This window comes from Chroicocephalus ridibundus, unplaced genomic scaffold, assembly GCF_963924245.1.
Source record: "Chroicocephalus ridibundus unplaced genomic scaffold, bChrRid1.1 SCAFFOLD_26, whole genome shotgun sequence".
Taxonomy (NCBI): Eukaryota; Metazoa; Chordata; class Aves; order Charadriiformes; family Laridae; genus Chroicocephalus; species Chroicocephalus ridibundus.
Genome location: NW_026961775.1, coordinates 1167925 through 1192816, shown reverse-complemented (window position 1 = coordinate 1192816; position 24892 = coordinate 1167925). Strand labels below are relative to the sequence as shown.

General features: G+C 45.3%; 3 protein-coding genes across 5 annotated transcripts; all 3 read right to left on the bottom strand.

Annotated features, from left to right (window-relative positions):
- Positions 1-2005: 2005 nt before the first annotated feature.
- On the bottom strand, positions 2006-4688 carry LOC134509717 (E3 ubiquitin-protein ligase RBBP6-like). Of its 3 annotated transcripts, XM_063322323.1 has the most exons (4): positions 4418-4688; positions 4267-4324; positions 2385-2750; positions 2006-2256 (listed from the first exon to the last, which is right to left on the bottom strand). In XM_063322323.1, the coding sequence occupies exons 1-4, from the start codon at positions 4428-4430 to the stop codon at positions 2205-2207; spliced, it is 489 nt and encodes a 162-aa protein (XP_063178393.1). In that variant the 5' UTR covers positions 4431-4688; the 3' UTR covers positions 2006-2204. The 3 variants fall into 3 exon arrangements, 2 of the variants coding, with proteins under 2 accessions (XP_063178393.1, XP_063178394.1); XR_010069382.1 differs by having other exon boundaries at positions 2006-2750; positions 4173-4324; positions 4418-4686; XM_063322324.1 differs by having other exon boundaries at positions 2006-2750; positions 4418-4686.
- Positions 4689-5414: 726 nt separating this feature from the next.
- On the bottom strand, positions 5415-8549 carry LOC134509662 (E3 ubiquitin-protein ligase RBBP6-like). Its single transcript, XM_063322242.1, has 5 exons — positions 8434-8549; positions 7385-7539; positions 6552-6655; positions 5769-6106; positions 5415-5547 (listed from the first exon to the last, which is right to left on the bottom strand). Exons 1-5 carry the CDS (start codon positions 8508-8510, stop codon positions 5415-5417), a joined length of 807 nt encoding a protein of 268 aa, XP_063178312.1. The 5' UTR covers positions 8511-8549.
- Positions 8550-9381: 832 nt separating this feature from the next.
- Positions 9382-17373, bottom strand: LOC134509661 (E3 ubiquitin-protein ligase RBBP6-like). The gene is made up of 4 exons (XM_063322241.1): positions 17208-17373; positions 14594-14693; positions 12010-12046; positions 9382-9462 (listed from the first exon to the last, which is right to left on the bottom strand). Exons 1-4 carry the CDS (start codon positions 17371-17373, stop codon positions 9382-9384), a joined length of 384 nt encoding a protein of 127 aa, XP_063178311.1.
- Between the last annotated feature and the right edge of the window lie 7519 nt (positions 17374-24892).

Sequence of the window (24892 nt, the reverse complement as noted above, 5' to 3'; positions counted from 1 at the left end):
TGTTGGCCATTCCCTTGGTGTTTCTGAGATGGTGACAGTGGCACTTTCCCCCTTCCTCATGACGTCCATGACACTAGTAACCCCTTTTCTTACCTCTGCTGTCCTACAGCTACTCAATTGTCTTGTTAGAGGAACCACGACTCAGCATGAGCCATCTGCACATGCAATTTAAATGCTGACGTTCTGGAGCTTCAGTGCACAGGGACCTTGAGACACCTGGGGATGTGGCCAACAGAAACCTCCTCAAGTTTTTGAAGGAGAAGGGGCAAAGTGGGAGAGGACGAGGTGAGGAGTGAGTCTGAGGAGAGGGCCTGGGCATTTTGAGGGATGCCATATGAGCCTCTGGTAAAGGCTCAGCACCATTAAGGCCAGCTGCATGTGGGGTGGTGTTAGAAGGACTGTGGCCACCCAGACAAGGGGAGTTATTGTCCCCCTTGAATCAGGACTGGTGTGGCCACATCTGCCCTCATAGCATCCCAGAATGGTTTTGGTTTGAAGGGACGTTTAAAGATCATCCAGTCCAATCCCTGTTTTTTAGGGACATCTGCGATCAGGATGCTCAAAGCCCTGCCCTGCCTGACCCTGAACACCTCCAATGATGGGGAATCCACAACTTCTCTGGGCAACCTTTTCCAGTGTCTCACCACCCTCATTGTGAAAAATTTCCTCCCTATGTCCAGTCTAAATCCACCCTCCTTCAGTGTAAAGCCATTGCCCCTTGTCCTGTCATTACTGGCCCTGGTAAAATCTCTCTCTCTCTCTCTCTCTAAGCCTCCCTCATAGAGTAAAAGGCCGTAAGAAGGTCTCCTTGGTGCTTCTTTGTTTCCACGTTCAACAACATCAACTCTCTCAGTTTCTCTTCCTAAGAGAGGTCTTCCAGCCTTCCAATGATTTTTGGTGATCCTTCCCTTGACCCACTCTAGCAGTTACAAGTTTTCTTGTGCTGGGTCCCCTAGAACTGGACACAGCATTCCAGATGAAATCGTATGAGATGATTGCAGCAGAGAAGGGGAATCCCCTCCCTCCACCTGCTGTCCAGGCTTCTGTAGATGCAGCCCAGGCTATGATTGGCTTTCTGGGCTGCTGTCCTGGTTCCGGCAGGGATAGGGTTAATTCTCTCCAGGACACAGACTGTTCTAACAGATGGAGCCCAGAGCCATGGATGAAATGAACTCAAGGGACACTTTGGAGGGATGGCCCATAGACTAAGGGCACTATATCTGCATGAATATATACGTGTATATATACCTGACAGGGGAAAGTGGTGGCAATTCATTGGAACCTGTAAGATGTGGGCATGGCAGAGATGGTCTGGAATAAGGGGTGGATAATGTCCTGGTTGCGGCGGGGACAGGGTTACTTCTCCCCAGGACACAGGTATTCCATGCCATGTGAGCCATGCCCACCCTGAGCTGCCGGGGGAGGGGGCAGGAAGTCGCCGCTGGGAGCGGGCTGGGGCGTCCCGGGTCCGGTCGGGGAGCGGCGGGGAGCGGCGGTTCCGTAATCGTGTTTGTACATTCCTCTGTCCGTGTGATTGTTGTTGTTTTCTTGTTCCCTTTGCTGTTCTGTGAAACTGCCTTTGTCTCAACCCAAGAGTCTTGCCTTTTTCCTTCCGATTCTTCCCGTATTGGGAAGGCCCGAGCGAGCGGCACGTGGTTCTTTGTTGCCGTCTGAGGCAACAAATAAGCGAGTCGCGTGTATGGCTACAATGCAGGGTATAAAAGATGATGATGATCTGTGCTTAATAAATGGCTTCTGTTGATTCACATTGGATCGTCTGGAGTCCAGTTATTTCTCCTCAGCAACCTCTGCCATACATCTGAGCTAGTAAGCTACATATGAAACTCCTGTCACTGCTAATGCCTTGAACCATCCAGTCCATCGAATGACCGAGGGGTGGAGCGGAACTCCTCCTGATTCTTCTAGACAATCTGCTTCTCCATTATGGACATGTTGAGCACTTACCTGGAAAATGAATGCCTGCGCTCCTTTTGCACACCTTTTCTATTCCATCAACTCCTTAGCAAAAGCATTCGTTTGACCTTTATTACAATTAGAGTTTGACCTTTAGGACAAAACGACACCAAGAAACAAACCGTGCCCAACGTGAGAAAACGTATACTGCACGCAAGCGCAAAAGGTGCATGTCCTATTTAAGCAAAACCAGTTTAGAATTCCTGTAAGTTGAAGGGACAGTTTTAGAATTACGTTTGTCTTCTTTTAGTTTTGCACGTTTGCCATCTGCAAGAAAAAAGCCTGTTGAAAAAAATACTATGTCATTTTTGCTTATGTCAGATGCACTTCAGTGTAACTGCAGTCCAGTACGCTCTCAAAATACAAAAATGAAAAAGAACAAACACAACTTCCTTGAGCCAAGTACTTACTCCTCTTCCAGTCGCTGGTGTTCTCTGTAAAACTCCTCCCTAGATAAAGGAGGAGCTTGTGTCACTGGGATGGGATCGGAATGCGCCGTCGGTACTGCTGTTGGTACCCAGGCTGATGACGTGTTTGCAGGAGCTGGGGGATATCCTGGAGGGGAGTCAGTGTAGCTGGCAGATGGAGGCTGACCAGGTGGAAACTGGGGAGGAAACTGTGGTCGTAGTGCCCCCGGTAGAAGAGGAAGTGCTTGGGGTGGTGGAGGGTACAAAGAAGGCGGAGGCGCTGGCACGAAGACTGCTGTTGATGCTGGTAGCGTTGGGGCTTGGGTCCTCTGGGTACGTTCACCACGCAGGCGTCCTCGACTGGAACTTCTAAAGAAACCCAAATACACGTGTCACCGTTTGTTACACTCTGCTCTGATTTCAGAGAGGAAAGCGAACGAAGCCGGAGCGTGGTGGCGAGCACTGCGTGTTCTCAGCCTAAGCATTTTTCTCCCTGCTTCCATTTGAGACTACGCTCATTTCTTGATCCTCACACTTGCCTCCCACATCCTCACCCCCAGCAGTTCCCTCAGTCTTCTCTCCCTATACGCAGCTTTGCGACTGTGGATGGAGGCTGCCCGTGCTTAGGAGAGACTCCCACGTGCCAAGTGCCCACCGCTCCTCTACCAATCCTTGATACACTTCATACTTCACACTTCTGACCTTCAAAGTAGTGCACAAATAATAACTAATCTTCTCTCAAACGTCTTTGGACTTCTTCCACGTATGCTTCCTATGTTGTGGACTCATGATGATGTATTTGGCCTGTTCTCACCCCCAAATTGTTATTTTCTTGCTTACTGAATTTGAGATTTTTAGATAATCTGTGGCATGGACTCTGGCTTTTGTTTTCATTTTTCTTCAAGATTTTATAAACACAATGCACCCTTACAATCTGTCTAGAACAAATATATACCAAAAGGGAGGACTCACTTGACACGGCAGTAATAGATCAAACAGACTCTTCTCTCTCTCTCCAACTGAGAGAAAGCAGCTTGGCTATTTGAGATGACTAAATGGAAGGAATTCAAAATTGTCATCATATAAGAACTTTGACTTTTCCAATAATTTGCTCAATCAGTATCAACTAGGTTGTTAAAAAAAGAATGCTGGAGGCTGAATTCTATGGGGAAATCAATTTCTTCAGCCCGATTCAGCCAGTAATCAAGAGGGCATCTTTCCACCTGATTCTTTAATTGTATTTCATTTTCAGATGTACTTACGGTTTCCTCAAAAAGTGTTAATTTTTCAGAGTCCTCTTTTCAATCGTGTACTGGAGTTTTACTTTACATCATCTTAGTGCCATCACATATGCCCTTTGTCAAAGACAATTAAAATCAAACCATTTCAAAACTAATTGGAATCACAGAATCATAGAATGTGTTGGGTTGGAAGGGACCTCTAAAGGCCATCTAGTGCAACCCCCCTGCAGTCAGCAGAGACATCTTCAACTGGATCAGGTTGCTCAGAGCCTCATCCAGCCTGGCCTTGAATGTCTCCAGGGATGGGGCCTCCACCACCTCTCTGGGCAACCTGGGCCAGTGTCTCACCACCCTCACTGTAAAGAACTTCTTCCTCATGTCTAATCTAAAGCCGCTCTGCTCTCGTTTAAACCATTGCCCCTCATCGCTACATGCCCTTGCAAACAGCCCCTCCCCAGCTTCCCTGTAGGCCCCCGTCAGGTACTGGAAGGCCACAATAAGGTCTCCCGATTACCACTTGTATTCTCCACAGCTATCTGGGCACACTTACCTCATTATAAATCAGCTGTTATCTAAGTTACGTGCTACGGCCTCATTTAACAGGTTACGAGCAGTAATATACTGAATTTCTGCAGAACACTTACAGGTCCCAGCCTGGTCTGCCACCCGCTGAGCGAGGTGTACTGGCTCTCGTTGGATGACCTTTCAGAGTGGGGAGAGGAAACAGAAAAAAATCCCGTTCAGTTTATCTGATGATAATTTCTGAAAAGAAATTCTAAAGTTTTAGTTACTTACCAGTCGTGGGCATTGATTGCCCTTGGGGGCCCAGAAGACTTGGTAAAGCTGGTTGTCTTAGTACAGGAATCTGACAGCCCTTGTGAATAAACGCAAACAGTTGGAAAATGAGCTCTACTAAAATACAGGACTCACTGCATATGTTGAAATAAAATTTACCTTCTCTTCCAACAAACTGCTGACTGACAGAGAGGAAGATCTAGAAAGCTCAGCAGCAGTCACCAGAGCACCAGGAGGTATAACGGTATCAGCATCGCTACAAAACACATGGATTTTTGTTATTCAAACAGTGTTTTGATGTGCTACTGGAAGTATAAAGTCCAAGGTGAGAAAAGGCTGACTACTGTAAATGGAAACAAATAAAGAAAAAGTAATCTTCACCAGATCTACCAATCGGAAGTTGGGCGATTCCACATGAAGCCCTGAAGAGAAGTCTACGTGGAATACCGGCATTCAAAGAGACAGCTCACTGGAAACAGAATTTGTTAAGCTGGCTGCACACGGGAGGATTAGAGTACGTATAACCCACATGCTGAACCTCAGTTTTGGATGATGCAAGAACGGAAATTCTATTAGGAATCGGCTGTGTTCTAGTTCGGAGGCTGCCTGAGAGGTTCTTTTGAATTGTGAGCCCCTGTATTCAACGGTACGGCGGAGCCTGACAGCCTTCTGGACAGAGTGGCTGTTTGCATTCAAGGCATCGAGCTGAAAGAAGATAAACCCTAAACTAGAGTTCAGATTTTTCACGTGTTTTCATATTAATTCACTGGGTTGCAAAGTTAGACTGTCATGTTTGTAAATACTTCAAATGTAGTGTTTCAATGTTTGTTATCCAATCTGCATGCATCACTGACTACCCTGTGACTACTGAGGATGGCTCTGACTTATCGTACCATTGATGGCAGAAATACTGTAGGAAAAAGTAACATGAAAACACCTGATCAATGTTACCTCCAGCTGGTTTTACACTTTTCGTGAGAACATGAGATCCTCAGTACTACACAGAAATGAATGCACTCAAGAAGGTCTGGCATAACCGAATGGTTACTTTAGGAATTCCTAGCCACTTCAAATCAGAGGGCTCCCGGGGAAGAAAGGTTCCTCTCTCGGGGTAAACCTGGACTGAACGACTGATAGGGGAACCAAACAACAAATACTTCTGAGAAGCTTCTTGCATGAGGTGTACTTCCAACTTATCAAAGTGTCCTCACTCAAAGTAAAATAAAATAGCTGGAACTGTCACTGATGTCACTAATGAATGTCACTAAATGTCACTCGCTAGCAGAGGAGCGCAAGAAGAAGAATCTAACTTCAGCATTTCATATTCATGTTGCTCTATAGCTTTACTTACCAAGAAGGTCTATCTGGCTTTTCAGCACGGAGAGGTAGGGGCACTGCTGGAGGGAGATCAGAGACAATGACAGAAGAGGGACTTACTGGCAGCCAGGCTGCCACAGGTGACGGACCAGGGGCCAACGATGCCAAAGCAGAAGGAGAAGCCAGAGAAGCTAACGAAATCATTAGTGGCGCCTGCTGTCTGGACATTTTTGGCCGGAGCAGAGGCTGCAGGTTGCATGTTATTGCTTGTCTCACGAGTGGTGGTGAAGGTGGTGGCGGTGGCGGCTGCCGCTGCTGTTGCTGCTGAATCCGCTTTCTGTAGCCAGTTCCACTTTTGAAGTTGTTCACAGCCTAGAGGCAGAAAAACATTTACAAAAACGTACTACGAAACATCAGTAGATAGGCGAACAAAAACCTCCACAGAGTAAAATTACTGGTGTATTCCTGGAAATGCCACCAACCCTGAAATAAATCAACGTGCGGATACACAAACGCAGGACGTTAAACAGTGTCAGTAACGATTGGCACCTCAGAGTATCTGCACTTAAAGTAATTCTGTGTTAACATCGAATTGGAAAGGGAGGCAATCACGTTAAACAAAAGCGTGACCCAAATTTGCCAGACTGTCTCTAAAGGTGTAAGCTTCTGTAATAACAGATGAAGCATTTGAAAAGTAAATTTAGCCTCATTCAATTTAGCCTTTCTTAAGGAGACATAAATTATTCTTTTCTTCCCTTTCAGCTTTTTACAAATAGACTTTTCATGCAAACAGTTTACATCAAAGTCATCACGTTACCTGGCGTAGGCACTTGTTGGCAACTAAAGCATCAGGAGAAACATCTGCCTGATGACATGCTGGGCACGTATGTTCCTCCGATTGCAGTAATGCTGTTCTAATACCTGCGAATGATTAGAATCATCAAAATAGTTTTTAGCCAAATGAAGGAAATGTTGAGGGTTCTAATCATTCATAAAAAGACGTATATGCTTAATGGGTGAATCTGCTCTTGCCCTGAGAGCATCAAGCTATAAACGTTCAAGAGTGCAAAAATTCCTAGTATGCAGTAAATAGCTACGCAGTTTTGGTACTTCACTATTGAACATTTGAAGATGTAGGGCAGGCTGTGTCTTGATGGTTCAACTCCTCTTTTTTTCCAAGCTCTACGGTGACAAGTCACCAACCTCAAGGTTCTTGAAAAAAACTCATCTCAAAAAAACGATAGTAGGGTTGAGTTCTGCCGGCTTTAACCAACTCTCCTGTGGAGAAGAATGTGGATTAAATGCCTAACTATCCGCTTGTTGCAGACCACAGCAAGTCACCAGAGCTGGCCACATAATTTTGTGTGAGAGAAAGACACTAAATGCATTCACTATCTAATCCTGTAATCACCTGCACAATTACGCACTCTTCTCATAATCATCCCTCCGTGTGTAAAGAGGATTTAACTACATGCATAAAAAGCAAAAAAAGCTTTCTGCCTTATTTTTCTTTCCTTTATGTGAGAAAATTCTTCTCCTACTCAGGGGATACTTAAGTAGTAAATAGAAGTGGTAACACAATCATTTAGTTCTCTCCTATTTCTGCTTTCAGAAGATCAGGTTTTGAATCAACAATCAGGGGAGTAACACATTCGCCACAAAAACTGTTTCTGCAGCAGGCAATAACAACTGCATCGGTCATCGTATCTCTACAAATGGGACACAGCAACTCATCTGGAATCGGATCATCAGAGGATGAGGGTAAAAAGGGCGGCTTTTCCTTCTTTCCTCTAGCAGAAGCTTCCCTGGAGGGTGGGGTGGGGAAGGAAAAAGAAAAAAGTTAAAGATGTGGATATGAAAACTGTTCCAAGCTTTTAATTTTATCAAAGGAAGATAACAGGTGGAATTATTCTCACTCCGCATTAGCCTTCTAAAACACAGGCATTTAGTTTCAACTGCCAGAGAAGGGAGGGGGGAACAATTTTCCTTCTGCAGAACTCTACCATTCATTGGATCAACTAAGAAATTAGCTCAGACTTAGAAAAATCATTTTTTGACGGCTAGAAATCAGGGGAAATGAATCCCAGCCCTCCTTTGCCAGAGGGTAAATATAAATTGCAGGCTCAGGATAGAGTTGGCCTTCGAGTAATTGCATTTTATAAGTGAACGAAGTCTATGTTACAGCTCCTACCAAAGGAGATCCATGACAGAAAAACAGAAGTGCTACCGATTCCTTTTTAAGAGAACCACTCTTGTCAGCACACAGTAGCATTTTTAGTTCGGAGCAACAGGAAAACTTCAGTCTGTTTCACACGTGAGATTTGATAAAAGGCAGAGGGGAAGGAAACCTCAGCCCAATAGTCCAATTTGATAAATTTTGCAAGAAGCCTTTGAAACATAAACCAGATGCAAAACGAGCTTTCTGAGAGAACGACTCCAAGAGTAAACACTACGGAAATGTTTTGCAGAAATAGATTCTCAGCCTACCACATGTTTAACCAACTTACAGGGGCACGAACAGTAGGACCACCCTGTTTTCATATTAGAAAGTATGGCAGATTTTAAGGTTAAGATACGGTGACATTGCTTCCTCCCCTGCAATTACAGATGCTGGCCAACTCGGCTGCATTGCCACTCAGACATTCACTCGTGGTTTCTCTCCTTCGGTTTTTGGTCAGTCCAAGTAATTCCATACTTACGCATTAATAGTTGGTATGGCGTATTTTCCAGTGTTTGTCAGCATAGCACCCTTTGTTTTGGGATCTTTCACCTCCATCGTGAAACTCCTTGGAATTCCTGTGCTCTTTTTAATTCTGGGAACAGACTCCAAACTTTTGTCCTGCTAAGAAAAGAAATGCAGACACGTCTCATCTCAAGACCCACTCCTCTAATCTTTGTGCTCTTTCAAGATGAGTAATTTCATTGCACAGCACTACGTCTGTGCACCAAGGGCCATCACTAGTGCTCTCCCGGCCAAAGTCACACGTTATTGAGCCAAAAATGCAAGCGATTCCATAGCCAAACATGGCATTACAACAGTTTCAGAGGGCCACATCTGCTATTATGCCACACAGACACATTGGTATAATCTTAGAAACAACTGGGCACATTTTCACAATTCACAGTTTGCATTCAAACAAATTAGATCGCGCTCTCCACTGCACATATACCAAAATTTATGAAATTGTGCAGCATTCAAAGAATGGTTCCGTGACTACCATCACTAGAAATTCAAAAATAGGGATGCAATTGTCCATGTTACGGAAACGCTTCTATTTTAGCTGTTCAAAACCCCCCTTAAATGTCCACAGCTTACAGACAAATCAAGTCTTCCATAAAAATTGTGTTTGTTTCCAATGCAAAATTAACAAAACTTATCAAAAACGGTAGACAGCTAAAGTGCTGCTCCTCTGGGTCCTGAAGAAGACCAATACTACAACATCACCTTGAGGCTGATAAGGTATCTGCTTTTATCTTCCAAAATGCGAACTAGTCTTTACAGGATGGTATCAAAACATACACACATTTTAAAGTTAAAGTAAATGTTTTAAATTAGTAGAAATTTTATTAAAGTCTTGTTCAAATTACAAGTGCTAGCCAGATACAGATGACAGTATAAGATTGAAAAGTACAAAGAAAATGCTTTTTTATTTTTTAAGTATTTGACGAGAATATTCATATACCTTAGTAAGCTGGGCCACAGAAATAGATGCAGGAGAGTCACCAATCTGTTCACGAGAAAAGAAACACACAGTCGAGTTCTACAATCAAAACACTGCAATAGCTAACCTCTACTGTAGTCCCAAAGCCTGCACTATAGCCTCTGACTGTCACTGAAAGCGGCATTTCCAACCCACTGGAACTTGTATTTGTTCAAGGCAAAGCGCAGACCTATGACAGCTTAAGAGTCTGGTTAATGAGGTTAATGAGAAGAAACTACAATTACCAAACCCGTTTGAGATCAGCTTACTGCTCCAGAATATCTCAGAGAGGGACCCTTCTCAAATGTTCACGACTGCTTAAAAGTCAAAGGGGTAAGGAAGCTGTCAATTTCCAGCTAAAGAGCATTCAGAAAATAAATTCAAGTTTATTCAAGAAGGAAGCAGCACTACAGGAAACTTATCTTCGGTGTAGTTTGAAAATTAATCGGTTCATGTCTCATCATTTATAAATGCACACGGTTACACTTTGGTGAAGACAGCAGGTGCCTGTCAAAATAAAGCACCGGCATATCAGCCCTGAAACGTGAACTCTGCCTCTCCTGTCACTACGTTTAAAAATGCCAAACTCACCATACCCCACAAAACCCAAATAAAAACACCAGTCCAAAACATCAGCCATAAAAGTAACACACCACCTAGTCTAGAAAAAAATTTACTGCTCCAATTATTGAAATAAAGGTGTTTACCAGGACAGAGCAGACACTGAGAAAACTGATTTCTTGTATTTTATTAGACCACAAGCCATACTACCCAAATCAGTTTGGGAAGTGTGAGAAATTAGTCTAGCCTGACAATGAGTCGCTTTTTGTAAAATATGAAAGCTTACAACGTGTAAGCCAAGGTGTGCTAGCTTTGTGGAGCTCCCCCAGCCCCACCTCTGCACAGACACGAAACAAACACCCGTCTCCACTCCGTGTGTGGCTCAGCTCTTCGCACACCCAGATTTGGGCCAACAGCTTCATGATGGAAAAGGCTAGTCTCGCGGCTGGAACGTTACGTGTAAATTACAGCGGTTTCCTAAAATCCGATTGCTTGGCTGAACTAAACATTCAGCCAGGAAGGATCACGGTTGTGCCTGACGGTGCTAAAACAATGGGCCTGGCACTGCGTTTCTGCAGCCTTTAAGGACAAGCCCTTACTAGAAATCCTCGCAGTTACCGAAACAGTAATACTAAACCAAAACGGAGGCACTTTCTTGCTTTGGCTGTAGTAACAGTAGGACAGCAGCGCAAATTTGGACGTATAGAATGACAGCTGATATAAGAGCGAGACAAGGAAGAAATACTCAAAGTAAAACCTTTTGTGCTTCCTGTTCAGAAAAATCATGACTAATTTTAATTTTTCTGCTTTACTGTTCAACAGTGATTGGCAAGATTTTTGGTGATTTCTTCCTCCCACACTAAGATCCAGGTTCGTCTTTGAAATACATGCAGAAATACAGGTATTTAAAAACCCAAACCGAAACAAAAAGCCCACGCTTTGAACCAAGAGTGAGTTAGCTTTAAGAATAAAGTTAATTGTGTCTCCAACACCAGAAGCACCCGAGGCTGCAGTGCTTTTACAGGGAGCGAGAGAGAGAGGATTTGTAAAGAGCGATGCAAGGCTTCCACCCTCCCCACGGCTACCCACAACCCAAATCAGGTCCAGGCAGAGCAAACTAGACGGGAACGTTTCTGCTTCGTCTTTCATTTACTTTAAGTAGTTCTAGCTAACACTGAGGCTTCCCTCCCACTCCAGGATTTTTCCTTTTCTTGGAGACATCTGTGCTAGTGGGTGGCGAGATGCTACTCAGAAACGTGACACAGACACGCCAGGGAAGACGCGAGGCGAAAAGAACGTTAACCTTCTTTTGGAACATGTGATTTGTGTTTATGCACATGCTAGTAAACAACAAGAAAAATAACCCTTTTCAAGAAATAAAAACTCGTCTGAATTAGATGAAATACTATAAATGTGCTTTAAATAAATGCATAAAATTAACTACTTGGGTCACTGGGCCAGTAAACTAACTCAAACTCACAACGCGAGGCATTCATGCATTCATGGCCAAAAAGGAATTCGAACCACTCGGTGACAGAATTACAGGTGTCAGATTAAGACGTAGTGGTTTTAGACCTACATACAAAAAGCTTACAATTTTAAGTTGATTGGATACTATTCCATGAGCATCAGAGGCTGCATTCTTCACAGAACACAGAGCCAGAGCTCATCTCTTTCTAGATTTAGGTGATCCTAACAGCTTATCAAGGCATCGGATCCAGCGGTCCAGGGTTAGTGTAATGGCTCACACCACAGCAGTGAAGTACTTAAAATAAAGATGAAAAATAAAACCCACCAAAGAGTGATTTTTATACTGTAGGGACTATTTTGAAATGTGTAGTTACGCATAGCATTCAACCCAAGTGGCAAATCAAGATCTAGACCATTACCAGTCAAGTATTTCCTTGTGTTACTTAATTATATTTCAGCAGCCGAATGACAGTGTTTTCAAACCTGAAGAAAAATGCTGCTCCTTTTCCAAATGTAAAAAAGTGAGATTGTGATTTTACATACCGCTTTTGATGTTCCACTCACTGGCTCAGTTCGACTTCTAGAAGAAGAAAGAAAGGTGATCAGAATTTAAAATAAAGCACTTGTGCCCAGCATCAAGCAGCAAAAACAGATTATAAAAGTGGATTGTCAAAACATTATGTTCTGATAGTCTACTGAATGTGGAAATTTATTCATATACATAAACTGTTCTCTCTTGTACACTCAGTGCAAAGAAAAAAAAAACCCAGATCACATTTCACCTTTGTCACAAATTACTCCAAGACTTACAGATACAGAAGACAACAGCACAAGAGGAAGTCCTCAGGTATTTTGTCTCTGCTACCTAAGTATCAAACCCATGATGTCTGTACTATATTTTGTGTTCTTAAATAATCAACCATCAAAACAGGAAGGTAACGTTAGCCCGTCTGTATATCCCTAGTATCACAAATAGGGCCATACACAGTACTTTAGTTTCTAAGCAAGAACAGTGATGGTCTAGACACTTCAAAGTGCACCTTTCCTTAAGCGAACCAGAAATCAGTCATCCGACAAAGACATAACAAAAATGTCAGCAGCAGAGTCTTTACGAGAGCGTGTCTTTGTGGAAGCCCAAGCACTGTGCTCAGACGGCTACCATATTTAGCCACTAAACGTGTTACATATGCTATGTGGATTCAAAATAGTACTAGAAATGTCACCTGACAGCAGTTTCTAGAATTTTGTTCAACTGAGGAGTCCCGTGACAAAAGAAAATAGTGGCCTCGATTGCCAGAATTTGTTTTAAGATATCTTGAAAATGCTACAATATTTTAGGAACCATTTATTACGTTTGAAAACTTGCTGAGACTCCACATACTCATTGATCCGTATCGCAGAGGCAATTCAAAGGCTGCTGTGGAATTCACATACAAAGAGAAAGGCTCGTGCTTCCTGCCACTGCTAGACCACCACCAGGCTCACAATTACAGCCACACAGCTCCCGAAGGGGAGCAAGTACAAGGAAACACTGTCAGTGACCACCCAATGGTTTCTTCATCCACTTACCTCGAAGAACACACTACGAGGTGAGTAACACATTTTTGAAGGCCTCTCCACCCTTACAGCGTACGTTCATCATTCCCAAACTTTAGCCCCTCTGCAGTAGCTTCTGCAATGTTTCCAGCTGGAGGAGCAGAAAGCTCATCTGCCTGGTGAATTGTCAATGCTAGAACAGCAGTGCCGTTCTTCCCTTATCCCCACATACCGGTATTTACCTGATCTTTGAAGCTAGCAGCATCTGTCCTCTCATTGTGGGGCAGCATTACAATACCAGGAGAGGGTGCCGTCCAATCAGAAACGGAGGATGCACTGACAACGCAGCACTAAGCATACACGTTTTAATTAACCCCCAGTGTTTAGAAGCACAACTCTGTGGCCTCCAGAATTACTAGGGAGTACCTGAAAGCACTGCAACAACTACGGCAGTAACATGCCCAAAGCTGACATGCAGAGCCACGTAAATTCAGGGGGTTTTGCTTGCAGACACTTCATGAGTACCAGGATGCTGCTGTACTGTTGGTGCGAGACATGCTGTAACTCATCACTCTACTCTGTTGAGAACCAACACTAGAAAGACATGGCAAAACCACAATTTAATAACATCTTTTAATGGTGGGGGAGAGGCATATCTTTAAGAAGGCCGGAAAATATGACCATTCAAACAACGCTAATGTAGCTGACATAGAACGGGTCTGTATGAATGCAGAAATGACAGCAATAATCCTGTAGTCGGCAGTGCATTTGAGCATCTGTAATTTTAAGCAATACACCCGATTCTCTGTCCTCCGTAAATCTTAGGAATACAGAATTAAAACCTGGAGCACAGACATCGGCTTAGGGTAAAAACAGACTTAGAAAGATAACTAGTAACATTTGGTAACCTGCTCAACTGCTTACTGAGTTTCAAGTTTGGAAAGGATTAACTATTCCTTCATCGTACTCACACAAAAGGCTTTAGGACACTGTTCTTTTCCTCTGGCCTTAAATGGACATTGTCTTTAGGAAACTACTACGAATCCTTTATGAATGAAACTTCTTGTTTGCATTGCTCGCCAGCTGGCAACCCTGGGTCTTTCCTCTATAGCTAGTATGCAAAAAACCCAGATTTGGGCCGTAAGAATACCCTCCAGCCCAAATGCAAGAAATAGTCTAAACACTGAGACGCAGGCTCTTCTGAGATGGGAACAAATCCTAAGATGACACTACAATGTGTATCTGCCTGTACTATAAAAGCAATAAAAGCAAACACATATAATAAGGAATTTCTCCATATGGAGATCCATGTAGAGACCATGGGTCTCAGAACAATCAGCCCCAAGAACAAACCCAGTAGAGGCATCTGAAAAGTTACAATTGGTGGAGTGTGAACCCCGTGTCCCAACAGCACTAAAAATGTCAGCCTGCTTTGGGGCAGATACATTAAAATCTAGCCCATGACAACAAAAATTAACAGCAGCTTTAACAAGAAAGATACAAGCTGAAAGCCCCTGTAAACTAATATAAATTTAAAAAGCTATCACACCAAAACCCCTTAGAAAGAATACAATGGTTTATGGATACTTACCTAACAGAGGTTTTGCTGGTAGCTTTAACTCCTCCAACAGGGATTCTTCTGACAATCACCGATGAGTTCTTAGGAATCAGGGCATTGTCATCTGTGTATTCTGAAAACAAGAGAAACACAGGAAAAAACCCTAGTCCATTCATAAGGATTAAGGATTAATACGTAATTACACAGCACTTCAGAGAATCCCTTGACAGATAGAAAAGCAAACTTTTGTATGTCACATCGCGCTTTTATCGTCTCAACACACTAACAGTACATTGCAAGAAATCTTCAGGTTTGAGAACCAAACACATACAGCAAAATTTGTCTCCTTTTTTAAAAAGCAAAACAGTCTCAATGGTCACTAAAAGAGAGTCTGCTAATGCATGAGGTTCTGTCCTGATCTAACTCAAGCTGCTTTTGCTTCTGTTAGGCTACAAAGCCAACAGATCTTCGGAGCAGAACAACCCACAGCAAAGTCTCACCTGCATAAACCAGAGTCTAAAGTCTGTCTAGCTTGCCCTGCAACAAAACAGGCACCGAGCTAAAGCATGAAAACGCCATTGCTTCCATAGCTGTTAACTCAAACGATTCACCTAATGCCACCAGTGCTCAAGACTGACGGAACGCAGAAGAGACCCTGCCATCTCTGTCTTGGAGCATCTTCCACCAACAACCACACTTCTCCGCCTCTCAGTGCTTTACATTTGAATGGAACCCAAACTGGCAGTGCTAGAATTTGCATCACAGAACTTTTGGCCTTTTTTGAGCTTGCTTTCACAAGTAGGGCAGAATTGACTCAAACTAAAGTGGGATCTCCCCTCTGAAGCTAATCATCTCCTTTGAATTAAACGTGAAGGGACGTGAACTCTTTCAATTCCCTTCTTGCAGAGCAGAGAGACTCAAACAAAACTACATACGAAGACAGCCTCTAAAAGCCTTTAGGAAACAGTGTGCGCCTGACGCTACCCGTGCTTTGCCTTGGCTTACACCCTGTCAGTCTTTTGAAACGGAGGAAAGCCTTCTGACCTTTTACATACGACCCAAAAAACCCTGCCCTTACTACCTGAGACACTTGGACTGAGCAAGCTTAAAATGCAAAGCCCTTCCCATGAGAATGGTTCTCTATTGTACTTACACCAGCTGGATATGACTAACTGTTTTAAAGCACTACCAGCAGCCATTCCCCGTCATCTGCCTACAGTTTCAAATGCCAAAAGCCCTTACCTTTGCAGAACGATGGCCTGAAAACCAGAGATACTGGATATGAAGCCAAGCTCTGTCAGGGAGATTTTGCTCAGGGATCAGACCCAAAACAGGAATAGTTCACAATTTATGCATCGTTTTTCAGTATAGTCTTCCTATGGGCATGACTTCCTTTGGAGTTAGCGGGAGTTTGTTTTGAAGACATCGCATCACAGCATTACTAAAACCGTCAAGTGCGTGCTGTAACACTGAACTCTAGCAAGTTCCAAGCTGCAGAGACAATCTTAGAAGAGCACTATTCTTCCTTAAAACTAATCACCCAAGAGCGTTCAGAGTCCCATTTTTGGTTTTATACTTTTTTGTCTTTTGCCTGATAAGCAGAATAGCACATTCTCCAAGGGGTTTGAGACAGAATGTTACAGGGCAGGAAAGAGTACTCAAGAAACCTGAGTTCTGGAGTTTACTGTTCTACCATGGTATTGTGAGAACATCTATGATAAGAAATTCAGATCAAATTAAAAGGAGGCAAGTTTAAAAGCGCTATTCTTGAGTATGGGCTTTTTGAAGGGAATTCTGCCCTCACAGAACACGCCTCTAGAGTAAGTGTGGAAGAGGACATCCCCCCACCCCCTCTGTAAAATAGGTCCCAACCATCCCTTTGCCTTCCCGGCATCTCTAAAAGCATCATCTCATATTTTTCCACTGAGCTTTAAAATCCTCTTTACTTTTACCTCATACTAGCTTTGCTTCTATTACTAGATTTCCATTGTGAAAAGTAGCAGTTACTGAACTGTAAGAGCTTGGAGTACTCAGAAAAATCTGAACAAGGAGGCCATCTTCACTCAAGCTTCACTTTGTTCTTTCCAAGAGCATTTCAACATTTTGTCAGGACTGCTGCACAGACAAAGGTATAAAATGCAATACTGTATGTCCGCATATAGGAATTCCAAACATCCCACTGAGGCAGAAAATCCCGGTCTGTTTTTTTTTCCCTTTTTTTCCTGAAGGTGACTTTAAGCATCTACATCTGATGAATAACAACTGGAAATAACGGTTATGCATATAAACCAAAAAAGTTGGCATTCATACATATTACACCAAAACGTATTCTCTAGCTGTGCTCTGAAAACCACTGGGGTATTTTGGTGTTTTCGCATGGAAAACACCCTTACCTTCACTAAGTATCTGTGCCACCAGTGTACCAAGTTTAAAAGATTACACGCATTTTACAAAGGTCAAAGTGCAACACAACCTACCTAGAGGAGGATCATGTCACTGCCACACACGACTGATGCTCTTTGAAGCAGGAAAGTTAGCCCCTTTCGGCCCTTTAGGCAAAGCCCCTTTCGGCAACCCCACGTTTAAGGGAACCTAGTGAAGCACATGCTTTTTCCTCACTGCCTTGGGGCCCCGCGCCCCCACGCACCTTCTTCGGTCTGGGCGTTGCTGATCTGCAGGTCACAGTTGGCCGCCTTCAGCTTCTCACGGCCCATGATCCGGCACTTGAGGTCGCGGAGGGAGATGTGGAGGCCGTCGAAGGTGACTATATCGTAGTTCAGCTTGGAGAAGAACTTATAATGCACAGCAGACATGGTCGGGGGAGAAGACTCGGCTGGGGGAGGCCTCAGGAAGGCCCCGCCTCCCAGCCCCACAAGGTCTCCAGCCTGTGGCTGTCAGCAATGGCGCTGGGCTGTGGCAGCGGGGACAGCCCGGCTCCTCCCGGCAGCCCAGGCGGAGGGTGGGCGAGGGGGAGCGGCCCCCGTGGCCCTGGCTCGGTCTCCCCTCCCTCTCTGGCAGCAGACAAAAACCAGTATCTGATGAAACACAACAAATTTATTCCATGAACTGGGTGCGGAGAGCACAGCCCCGCAGCTCGGGGCTGGCACCGGCTGGGGCTTTGCTGGGAAAAACCAGGCGAGAGTCACCCTGACGTCCCACACACGTACCTCGTGCCGGGACCTGCCAACCCGTCCCTCTGCCCAGCGCCCCCACGGGATGCAGAAAGCAGCGCTGCTGGCCCTGGTGTGGTCCTGAGCCATGTCGCAGCAGACGAGTCCTTAACCAGCAGGCCTATCATGTTAAACTGACATTTAGTCACCTAGTGGTGCACGAAAGCCTATTTTAAAAGTCGGGTTCTGTACAGGACTGCCATGGAAATTGACTGTTTGGAAAACAGTCTGTTCCCCCGCTCAGTTTGCCAGCAGTCCAACAAACCCACGCTCGGATTTCTGTGCCTCGGCCTACCTTCCTTGCCCGCTAGAGTCTTGCAGTGCATTACCAGCTCAAGTGATCTAGCCTCAAAGGTAACCCTACTGAGGCGAGATCTTTCTATGAGAAACAACATCTTTCAAGGTCTTGTACATAATGGCACAGGAGGGATAAAAATCTTTTCCCGTGTCTAATTGAAAACACCTGGGTAAGTCCGGCTGCTGGCAGGAAATGCACAGAATTGCCTCTAGATTGTCAGCAAATCAACAGTCAGGGATGGAGCACCAGCCACATCCCTTGCCTTTGGGGATTCACAAAAGCCCAAGCCTGCTGGTGAAGTCATTACTCACAGGAGTCGTTCCCCATTGCGGCCATGGCTCCTCGTCAGGAACAGAACAGAGGGGAAAGCTCTGGGTGACAAAGGATGCCAGGACGCGCTCCAGAAAGAGAAGATCAGCGCCAATCCCCTCACCTGAGTGCAAAGAAATAGTTGCACCCCTACAAAATAGTTAAAAAAAGAACCCCAAGCCAAACCCACAGCACAGCATCCCCCTCTACAACCGTTTCAGCGGTAGTTACAACCGCTGCACAGCTCCAGGCTGACGGCCCTGCTGGCCCTGTCACAGGACTCTCACTGACAGCAGTTACCAAGGCCCTTTGGGAAGGCTGCACTGTGCGTCACCTTCACTGGAGAGGACCTGCTGCTTCCCTGTGGCTGCCTTTAGCAGCAGAGCCCTCTGGTTCTCCAGCCCACACTTTCCCACCTTGGATGCAGGAGGGACCGGCTTTCAGCCGCTGCTTTAACAGCTGCCTTTGCTGTGCTCCTCTGCTGTCTCCCTTCCCACCGCATCAGTCAGGGTGGGCTTCTTGTCATTCCACACTGAGCCCCCAGCACATGCTAAAGAAACAACAATTAGCAAATAGGAACTCTACCCATAGCGCCTATCTGGACAGCCTATCAAGGTGTAATAGCTCATCCTACCCTTCCCAAGGTAGAGACCAGCCTATACTTTGATCCCGTATCTACCTACTGTACCATCTGTCCTAAAGCTCAAATCGTAATTACCTTTGCAAGAGGATGGCCGTTGAGGAGCAGTGGGCAGTAAACCATCACTGGTTGGAAAAAAGTAGCCGAGCAAGTGGCAAAGGAAGGAGCCGAGTTATCCCGAAGGCCAGCTCAGCCCAACAAAGCTCAGGGAGCTTTGGTCCTCCCTGTCTCCCTCGCAAAGCTAGAAATGGCGCTTTCACCATCAAGCTCCTGTGGGATAGAACGCAAAATTTTCAGGCAGCAGCTGTGTCCTGCCGCGTAGGCTCTGAACTAGCCCTGCTGAAAAAGCTGACCAGCACATTGGGCTACAAAGAAGAAGCTCCTCGGTAAAGATGGCTTCCGAGACACGCGCAAGAGAACTTGACCAGCAGTGAGCTCACCTATGCAAGTGGGTCTGTTGTTACAAGAAACCAGACGGAAACGAGCTGAAAGTCACCAAGGTGCAACGAAAGAGTGCAAACTCAGCTACTAAATATGAATTAAGCGTGCTTGCAAAGCGGGTCACGTCAACAACTCCTCCAAAGTGAATGGTAACAGGCGACCTCATGGCCAAGGCCAATAGGTTTCCTAGACTGTGACAATGCATATGTGAATCGCCTTAGGGTGGCACATAAGGGAGCAAGAATTGTAACACGGGGTCCTTCTCGGGCTCCCAGCCGAGAGGCGCCTTTACGGCTGGCAATAAGAAGGGGGTTTAGCTAATGTGTACCTCTGCTGCCTTCTTCCCTGTACCCACGCTTGAACTAGAAGAGAAGAAAAGTGCAAGCGTTTTACCGTTTCTGTAGAAGTTCAGGTCAACATTTAAACAGCCAAAGCTCTGAAGAGGTACGCTGACCCTTACTTAGGCACTTCTTTTGTCTCCCTTTGAGAGAGAACTAAGCACATTCCCTCCTAGCCACAGTCTAGCATCCAGAAGCATGCAGAACACGCAGACAAACCTCCACCATTTTTCCAGGGATGTTTCGAGTCATGCGATACTTAGTGCAGGAGTTCACCAACTGTCACTAAACTCGGAGACTTTGACCCAGCCAGCCACGGCCATGGGGCTTCAGCTCACCATTTGTGTGTCAGAGCCATCAGACGGACGACCCCGTCCTCCTGGAGACACCCCTTGGGGCAGCCGTACCCAGCGCCGGGTGGCTGGATATGGCCTTTGCTCCATGGGGAGGCGCTTCCTGGGAGCAGGATCTCTCACTGGGGCACTGGGAAGCCCTCCTGAGGCCTGCATGCCTGAGGGACAGCTCTGCACTGCTCCATCGCTCACCAAAACCAGGGGCGGAGGAAGGCTGCCCTGGTGGCCTCCAAAAGAATCAGCTCCCCTGGGCTCCTCTGCGGCCACCGGGCACCTTTGCTGTCAGGCGGCTCTCCGCGCTGCTCTGCCAGCTTAACCAGCACCTCTTGCCCTCCATCTCTTCCCGCTCCTCACCAGCACTTCTCCTCCCTCCCCTCCCTGACCAGCTCCCCCCTGCTCTCCCCGGCCCTCTGGCCCTTCCCGCCCCTCTCCCCCCACCCCGCCACCCTCTCCCAACCTTCTCTCCCTCCCTGACCTCCTCCTCCCGGCCCCAGCCGTGCTCCAGGGCCTGGCCCTGGGCCAGGGCAGCCCCGGGGAGGCGGCCATGGTTCCCGCGGGGTCAGAGGGCAGGAGGGGGCGCCCCGGGGCACGCTGGGAGTTGTGGACCCGGCACAGGGCTCCCGGTGGCCATCTTGTGTCGGCTGAGGGGAGGCTGGCACAGGCCGACAGGACAGATCTGCAGAGCCGGGAGCTGCGGTGAGTCCTGGGCCCTTGGGCTCCTGTCAGCCCTCTTCTGCCTCCCTGTTCCTCCCTGCCCTTCCCCTTTCCCTCTGGGTCCTGTTTTTCGCCTCCCTGTACCTCCCTTCCTCTCTCCTGCTGTGCTCGGCTCCCTGTCCGCCCTTTCTCTTCTCTCCAAGTCCCTCTCTCTCTCTGTCATCCTTCCTCTCCCTCTACTTTCCCCGTCGCCCTTCTTTCTGCTCTCTGGGCCTCTTGGTTTCTCTCTCTCTTCTGCACAGAGGCCCCAGGCTGAGTGTGCAGCTCGCACTGTGCAGTGAGGTCAAACCCATATGGCTACTGGACAGACCTCTCTCCCTGCTGAGCACAGAGTAACTAGGTTTGGGGTTTTTTAGCTGCCTCAGTTAAGCAACTCCAGTTAGATAGGATGAACCTGGCTTCAAAGTTTTACTCTGGGTTTTTTTTTTTTGTTTACTCTGGGACCAGTTAATGAAGATATGCCACTATTATGTACTGGTAAACAGTGGGTTCACTCATTTGTCTTCCTGTTATGTCCACAATGAACAAACAGGCTCTATTAAGACTAGCTATATAACATGAGCTTTACAAAGTAGCTTGACTAGTCAGTGTGAGCCAAATCATGCTTGCTTTACTTACAGGATTGTCCCCCCAATCATTCTGCTTGCATGAGAGGCCCTTCAGATGAGCTTCTATTTTTGCATTTTCCCTGGGCTATGCCATTAGCTTGGATCTGTTTGTTAAGTGGAAGATTAATGTCAGGCAATTTTAACAGGTAATCTGATCTGGAATACTTGTTTACTGGAGTTGTTTACCCAATAGTAGATCGTGGACAAGATCAAATGATTTTTTGTTCTATTCAAAAAAAAAAAAGGTTCTGAATGTGAATGGAAAACTGTTTTCTGTATTCACTTACCTTTCTGTTCTGATGTATTTACTGATGCCTGTCTTTATTCCCAGTCACGGAATTCATAGAGTCGGTTCTGTGTGAGTAGCACGCAGTCAGTTTGGTTTGAACTAAGCCGTGGGCAGAGCACTAGCGTAAGGTTTGGACCCAGAAATGTGCACTCTTGTGGGCCTTGTGTCAAATCATCTATTTGTGCACGGAAATAAACCACACAAAATCATTTTCTAAAAAACTTCAGGCTGCTCTTAGTTTCACCTTTGCCTCTTCTCCGCTAATCAACATTATTTTTCTTGCTACAGGGTTTACAATGAGTTACATTCTGGGTAAGAGCTAGAGTCAGGGGGATTTGTGTTTTCATTGCTGTTTTGCCCTCAGAGGGCTGCTGAGAGTCATGGTCACCGTCTTGTCAATCTTCTCAACCTCTCCTCTTCTGGGGAGGAGCAAGTAAGCGAGCCAGTATCAGGATGTCTTTTTAAGGGAAGAAGCTTAGTTGAAGACAAGAGGATGTATTTACACTGAGACTGACACGGGCCCTTTTCTGTGCCTTCATTAACTTAAACAAAGTCTGAGCTGAGCGGAACAGAGCATGTGCCTCTCATGTTCCTGCACAGGGGCTATAGGGTAGAAACGCGTGGAGTTCACAGCACCGGGAGGGACAGTGCCTGACAAGAGAGTGGGATTTTCCTGAGAAGGGAGGAATGAGCTGAGAAAATAAATAAAAGTGGAGGGAAGGATGGGGCTACTCCCACAAGAAACCTTTCCCTTTTGTCAGATCTACGGGTGCAAGTCAACAAAACCCAAATCCTTCGTCAAGTTGGAAGGCACCTTGTGACCTTTCACTTCCACAAGTTTTATGCACAGTTTTGACTTCCTTAGGGGGTGGATGATGAGAGGGAGTAGACAGCTGAGATCAGATTTAATTTACTTCTTAATTACTTGCTAAACTTTGTGTCAATTAAGAAATAGCGCTGTTGTGAAGACAGAGGGGTCTGGTGGCCAGAGAGGAGACTGCTAAACTAGGTTGATAGTCTCTCCTAATCGGTCTTCCTTGTCCTTTTCTCCTTTTCACTGGTTTCTTTGACTCTTCCTTGTGCTACTTCTCTCTTCTTAAAGCAAGGATCATTTGAATTCATATTCTTGCAATGCCAGTACCTCTTTCTGTGATGTTCTTCAATGGAAGGGTTTGAGGCAAGTGACAAATACCACCATGAAAAGTATATATGCAGTGGTGTTATGCACATGCCTGGAATATTGTTGCCATTTCTGTTGTTACAGGTACTAGATATGGGGAGTGTCTGTTGCCAAGATCCTATGCATAGTTAGCATCTGATATTTTGCCTGTAAGCAATCATCCGTCCTACGAGGGTATTGCCTGGACCTTTCCAGTGCGTCTCTAATTGTGGTGTTTAAAGCCTGGGTCCCTCTCTGTTGGAATGGGAGCCATCACTGGCAGAGCAATCACTACCTTTGTTTGATAGTATTTGCGCTTGACATTAGGATGAAGGGTGTTTGGCATTTCTCGCCAGCTGGATGTGTTGGAAGTGTGGACAGCTGTAATGTGGTGGTGCAAGCATAAGAAACTGATAAGTTGTTTTGTTTGTTATTGCAACTGTGTGAGCTGATGGCTGAGCACAAGCCTTGTATAGGTAAGATGGACAAACCTGGGCCTCAGTTGCTGGAGCTGAGCCCAGGAGAAGGTTTTTCTATCCAAGAGGAATATGTGGCAGCACTACGTATCAAAGGCACCCCATAACCTATGGAGCCAGAATGAGAGGTTGTAATGACTTGCATTTTCTTCCTTTTAAGTTCTAAAACACCTCATCTCATTCATTGAAGTACGAGTACAAGGAAGCCCACTGAATGTACCAACAATTTTAAAATTTAATATATATATCTCCTAAAATTAGACCTGAATAGTGCTAATTTAATTTCCGTCTTTACCACTTTTGTAAGGTTTTGTTGCTGCAATCAGTTTTCCAGAAGTCCGGAAGGTGGGAAGGCTACTTATCTTCCATAACACATTTTGCTGGCTCGTATGATATTCGCACTTCTAACAAAAACACTGAGTCCATAACGTTGGTCACAGTGTCTGATTTGAAGTGGGTTGTGTGGTGGGAAAAAGTCATTACATTTGCATTGCCTGTATTCCTTTGAATAGAAAGGATGTAGCTATTTGTTCCCATCAGGCAATCTTGTTTTGCTGTGCTCTTTCTGGCACCTTTCCCAATTGTAGTCAAGAGTGCTTTTTGTAGATCCCGGAGGGATCGTTAAATGCACCCAAGGTTTACTAATTTCTGTAAATTGAAAGGGGCACGGTGGTGAGATGTTTTTAGGAGTCTCTAGGGATCCAAAAGCATGTAGTAAAGGCTATCTTTGGACCTATACCAAAGGGTGAACCATGTTACAGAGCTGTAATTGAGTTTCTGGACACCTCCCTGGGCTCAGTCAGCTGTGGGTCAACATAACACGCGCTGTTGTGTGCTTTTAGTAGCAGAAAGTAACGTTCCTTTACTGCAGTAACAAGCATCACCTGGGCATTAAGAGACGTCTTTTTGAATGACCAGACATATCAAATCTTAACCAGTGGTTATATGCCAGTGTATTGGCCCTGATATGAAAAAGTATGTATTTACTACTCAGGTAAACAGCTTGCTAAAATGATGGAATGGCTCATGAAAGAGCCAACGAGTCGTGGCTCTCCAAAATAAGGTACAACCTGCTGTATGAATGACACAGGAGTAAAGGCAAGTAGATTCTGCTCTATGTATAGTATCTTCAGATGGAACGTCTCAGGACTGAAACCCTATTTCACAGTAAAATTCTTCAATCTGAGAGGAAGTACCATTTTGCAAGGTCATTTTTGTAATGTAGATATTGAGAGAGGGGAAGAACCACGAAGGGCAGTATTGCAAGTGGCACATACGTCTGTTGGCTAGAGATGTTAAATATGTTAATTTTAAAGTACCTTTTTCCAAGAGAATTTCAAATGCCATTTTGCAGTTGGTTTTTTTTTCCTAATTTCTCTGCCACTTCTTTCTGTCCTTTACCACCCTACCAGTTTCATGACAAGATAGATTCCACTCTTGAGAGTCTGAAAGGCACAGCTGAACATCTGAGGCAGCCACCTTCAACATCAGCAGAGGTTGAGAAGATTAAAGAGCAAATCAATGAAGATAAGAACGT

Coding starts and splice junctions, on each gene's coding strand:
- LOC134509661 (XM_063322241.1), bottom strand. CDS start 17,373: ATGTCTGCTGTGCATTATAAGTTCTTCTCCAAGCTGAACTACGATATA. Junction 12,047..14,593: donor ACCAGCAAAACCTCTGTTAG/GTAAGTATCCAT, acceptor TTCTTCTTCTAG/AAGTCGAACTGAGCCAGTGA. Junction 9,463..12,009: donor TGAGTGGAACATCAAAAGCG/GTATGTAAAATC, acceptor TCTCGTGAACAG/ATTGGTGACTCTCCTGCATC.
- LOC134509662 (XM_063322242.1), bottom strand. CDS start 8,510: ATGGAGGTGAAAGATCCCAAAACAAAGGGTGCTATGCTGACAAACACT. Junction 6,656..7,384: donor AAACAGTTTTTGTGGCGAAT/GTGTTACTCCCC, acceptor AATCATTCGCAG/GTATTAGAACAGCATTACTG. Junction 6,107..6,551: donor CCAACAAGTGCCTACGCCAG/GTAACGTGATGA, acceptor TTCTGCCTCTAG/GCTGTGAACAACTTCAAAAG.
- LOC134509717 (XM_063322323.1), bottom strand. Junction 2,751..4,266: donor GGCAGACCAGGCTGGGACCT/GTAAGTGTTCTG, acceptor GGGTTTCTTTAG/AAGTTCCAGTCGAGGACGCC. Junction 2,257..2,384: donor CACCAGCGACTGGAAGAGGA/GTAAGTACTTGG, acceptor TTTTTTCAACAG/GCTTTTTTCTTGCAGATGGC.